A 5,000-nucleotide genomic window follows, 5' to 3' on the forward strand; every position below is an offset into this window, starting at 1 on the left:
ACTTTAACATGCTCAGCATTGCAGATACATTGTATTTCTGTCATGTTGACCTCAGACAAAAACTGCTACATTGTTGTATATGAGATCCTGAAACTACCCCTATTCCTCTCAGGATTGGTCAGTTCTGAAACTAGTCCTAATCCTCTCACGATTGGTCAATTCTGAAACTAGCCCTATTCCTCTCAGGATTGGTCAGTTCTGGCGACTCCAGAGAATGCCACAAAACTGAGCTCTCTTCATTATGATGCAACAATGAAGCCATTCTTCTCGTCCAATCACAACCCAAGTTTCACACAGTACAATTCTGGAATGATCTCTAGACTCAGCCCTGAGAGGGTTAACTGCCCTCGATACCAGAGAGGAGTTCACATGGAACAATGGTCATTGTCCCTGTTTGTAGTTGTGATGGTGACTGAGTGTGTGTGTGTGTGTGTGTTGTAGTGTGTGCTTTGAAGGAGGAGAGATTGATAACTTTGAGGATGTAGGGGGCTTCTTTGTTTAAAGCCCAGCTCTATGTTTGTGACTCTTTGAAGGCTAGTTTAAATGATGAGGTGTGCCGTGTGTGACAGCTCAGTGTGTGTGTGTGTGTGTGTGTGTGTGTGTGTGTGTGTGTGTCCTGATGAGTGTTGGGTGGACGTCTACAGAGATGAGTGTAGTGTGGAGGAGCAAAGAGACGAGTCTGGGTTATGAGTCTGTAGATATGAGACTCACAGACAACATGTAGAGTTGAGCTGGTATGTATAGAGCTGGATTCTAGTGTTGATTTTGAGTTGCATGTTGTATAGAGTTTATCTGCACAGAGTGCAGACTGTGTGTGTGTAGAGTTGAATATTGCAAAGCGTGGCATTTCATCAATAGAGTAGAGTCGAGTTCTATAGAGTAGAGTCAAGTTCTATAGGGAGTAGAGTTGAGTTCTATAGAGTAGAGTGGAGTTCTATAGAGTAGAGTGCAGTTGTATAGAGAGTAGAGTCGAGTTCTATAGAGTAGAGTCGAGTTCTATAGAGAGTAGAGTAGAGTTTTATAGAGTAGAGTCGAGTTCTACAGAGAGTAGAGTCGAGTTCTATAGAGTAGAGTCGAGTTCTATAGAGAGTAGAGTTGAGTTCTATAGAGAGTAGAGTTTCAGTTGCTCCTCCATGTCGACCTCGGTAACCTCCCCAAACGTCTCTTGGTTCTCTCGTAGCAACTGGAAGATGGCCGCCAACTGCTCCTGCTGCACCCTGAAACACACACACACACACACACACACCTCATTATCATAGAGCCCAATTCAACACACCACACACATACACACACAGAAAGAGCTCACACACACCTCCTAATTACTCCCTTAAAACTCCTAGTCCACACACACACAAAATAATGTTTTAGAAAGAATGATGCGTAAACACACACAGTTTAATCACAGTGACGGGCGGCCACATTGGATGGGTTTCAGCTGGTGTGTGTGTGTGTGTGTGTGTGCTGCCACCTCTAGAAGATCAGCGGCCAGGTACACAGCCTCATCTTGGAATTATTTGTACACATCGTAGATAGGGGGAATTCCAGAACTTCAGAAACGCTCCCAAAAAAACCTTATTTTACTTATTTAAACGTAACTTCACAATATCTACAAAAACAACATTGCATTTGGTTTTTTTGGGTGACAAATTTGCAAACTAGCGACTAACGACTTGATCAGTGCTTCAGGTAGTTTGTGCAGTTTGGTTGATTAGTTGGCTCGCTAGTTTAAGACTATGAGATGAATTAAAAAGGAACTAAAATAAATTAAATTAAGTTTGTTGACATGTTATTTAGTATGTGCAGCTAATGTGGGATGAACCATCACACTGCCCCCCCCCCCCCCACACACGTGGTGAACATTACACTGCCGAGACTTTGTCAATTTATGCCAAATATTTTGATATTTATAAAGAAATGTAGATATTTATAAAGACACTTCGATTTTCATAAAGAAATGTGGATATTAATAAAGACACTTCGATTTTTATAAAGAAATGTGGATATTTATAAAGAAATGTAGATATTTAAAAAAGACACTTAGATTTTTATAAAGAAATGTAGATATTTATAAAGAAATGTAGATATTTATAAAGAAATGTAGATATTTGTAAAGACACAAAGAGAGAGAGTCGAGACAAGTTTACACAATTAGGCTTTTAATTCCAACAGGTTCCAAAAAAGCCAATATCCACTCAACTCAAACTCTACAAACAATAATATTATCATACATGTAGGTCATTAAACTCTGTAGAAGTTGTGTGTGTGCAGGTGTGTGTGTGTGTATGTGTGTGTATGTGTGTGTGTGTGTGCGTGCGTGCGTAGGTGTGTGTGCGTAGATAGGTGTGTGTGTGTGCGTATGTGTGTGTGTGTGTGAGTGTGAGTGAGTGAGCAACGGATGAGCAGCATCCTATCAATGAAACATGATGCAACATTAAACAGTTTTTAGAGAGAGAGGACAGTCAAAACATGAATGTGCGCATATGTGTGTGTGTGTGTGTGTTTGTGTGTGTTAGATTGTGAGAGCCTGCATTAATCCGAGAACAAGTGTATGTACACATGTAAGTGTGTATATGTATGTATGTGTTGGGGTGTGTGTGTGTGTTTCTGTGAGTGCATGTGTGTTCATCTGTGTGTGAATGTGAGTGCGCACAGAGTAAAATACTACTTTGATTCCTATATCTTACATCTACCTAAGGTGCCCTTCTCTCAGATAGCTGCTAACTCTAGCCGGATCAGAGCGAAGCTAGTTACCACCGATCTCCTCTAGCCGCTAACTCTAGCTGGATCTAGTTAGCACCTATCTCTCCTCCAGCGGCTAACTCTAGCTGGATCTAGTTAGCATCTATCTCCTCCAGTGGCTAACTCTAGCTGGCTCTAGTTAGCACCTATATCTTCTAGCTGCTAACTCTAGCTGGCTCTAGTTAGCACCTATATCTTCTAGCTGCTAACTGTAGCTGGATCTAGTTAGCATCTATCTCCTCCAACGGCTCCCTCGTCCAATGAGAGTACAGCCAGATACGAGGAGTTAGTGAGCACTGCGTAAACTAATGGTGGCTGACTGTAGGGACGCCTAAGTCATCTCTACGCCTACAATCATGACTTCATTTAACACGGAAAAGAAATTATAAAATGAAACGTTCCACAAGAAACACAACAAAAAGAGAGCGAGAGAGAGCTAACTGTGTGTGTGTGTGTGTGTGTGTGTGTGTGTGTGTGTGTGTGTGTATGAGGGAGATCTCAACTATGAGCTGCTATCCCTACATCAGCCTATAGCAGCCAGCCTACAACAGGCGTTGAGTGTGTGTATGTGTGTGTGTGTGTGTGTGTGTGTACGTGTGTGTGTGTTTGAGTGTGTGTGTGTTTGAGTGTGTGTGTGTGTGTGTGTGTGTGTAAAAACTGTGCAACCAGATCCAGTTTTAATCACTTTGACAGGTAATGGCAGTTTCCCTCATGAACTATCAGTGAGATGTTTGTTTATGTAGAACAGATCAGTCATTCATACTGACACACACACACCTGACGCACGCTCACTCCCACACGTACACCCACTTACTCCCAGTACTCCCACTTTCTCCCAGTCACGCACGTACCCACACACGCAGACACACACACACACACACACAGACGGGCTATGATCTTTGGGCGTTCCGTTTTGGCAAAGCTTTGCTATTCACAGGCAGAGAAACACAGCAGGCCTTCATGAGCTTCCTGTCCACACCACCACCACCACTGGGAGGCGCCAGAGAGACGTGCAATACTCATCACCCCCAGCAGGGGGCGCCAGAAGGCACACATACACAAACACATGGGCCACTGCTGCTAGGCAACAGAGTTGAGGGAGGAGGGGCAGGGGGCGATGGAGGGGTTCAGGAGGGGGACTGACGAAGGGATGGAGAGATGAAGGGATGGAGAGAGGGACTGACGAAGGGATGGAGAGATGAAGGGATGGAGGGATGGACAGACAGAAGCCTCGGGTCCTGAAGCTCACTCCTCAGCTGCTCTAGGATAAGAAGAAGAGATAAAATGCCAATCAGTGATCAATAATCAATGCCAATCAGTGATCAATAATCAATGCCAATCAGTGATCAATAATCAATGCCAATCAGTGATCAATATTCAATGCCAGGCAAACTATAATCAATAAGAATATACTGACTCATAAAACTATGGAGTCTTTGCATTAAAGTTTATATTTAATCTTGTATTGGTGAGGACACCTTCTTGACATCATAAAGATAAAAGAGAGATGGAGTAAATAATCTCAGAGAAAAATATATAGAGAGAGAGAATAAGAGAGAATAAAAAGGCGAGAGAGAGAGAAAAAGAAAGAGAGAAAGAGAAAAAGAAAGAGAGAGGGAGAGAAAGAAAGAAAGAAAGAAAGAAAAATAAAGAAAAAAAGAAAGAGAGAAATAAAGAAAGCGAGAAAAGGAAAGAAAAAGAAAGAGGGAGAGAGAAAGAAAGAAAGAAAGAGAGAGAATAAGGGAGAGAGAGAGAGACAATAAGGGAGAGAGAGAGAGAGAGAGAGAGAGAGAGAGAGAATAAAGGAAAGAGAGAGAGCTCACCCTTGCCAATGTAGTTAGTTGTTTGGAGACGGTGGCGGCGGAGACTGAGGCGAGGCATCAGTGGTAAGACCATGCAGGCGACACACAGTAAGCAGGTAAGCCCACAAGATGCCCACAAGATGCCCACGGCGACGGGCATCTCCATCACACACACACACACACACACACACACACAAACACACCCTCTCCCACTCCAGCCCACAGCAGTTAGAAAGGTTAAACATCCAAAGGTTCTAGACAGAATATTATTCCATTTAGAACCTTTTCCACAAGAGGAAGCCATTATATTGTTCTGTGGAGAACCAGGTGGAGTAAGTAGAAACACACGTTAGGAGAGGGAGCCAGAGCTCCAACCACCCACACACGTCAGGTGATCCCGTATGTAAATAACCCAGGCCACACACACACTTGTGATCACTTCCTCATTTCAGCTATGTG

At 43.1% G+C, this 5,000-nt stretch overlaps 1 protein-coding gene across 2 annotated transcripts in view; it reads right to left on the reverse strand.

Annotated features, from left to right (window-relative positions):
* Positions 1–2,139: 2,139 nt before the first annotated feature.
* LOC308362454 (uncharacterized protein) overlaps positions 2,140–5,000 on the reverse strand; it is a 30,480-nt gene continuing 27,619 nt past the window's right edge. Inside the window, exon 4 of one of the 2 annotated variants that reach the window (XM_080835109.1) lies at positions 2,140–3,995. In XM_080835109.1, coding sequence (XP_080691235.1) covers positions 3,992–3,995 — 4 coding nt within the window. In that variant the 3' untranslated portion in view covers positions 2,140–3,991. Of the gene's footprint in view, positions 4,001–5,000 lie in introns of both variants that reach the window. The other variant, XM_080835108.1, reaches the window with a different exon arrangement.

Source organism: Sprattus sprattus (assembly GCF_963457725.1).
Source record: "Sprattus sprattus genome assembly, chromosome: 3".
NCBI lineage: Eukaryota > Metazoa > Chordata > Actinopteri > Clupeiformes > Clupeidae > Sprattus > Sprattus sprattus.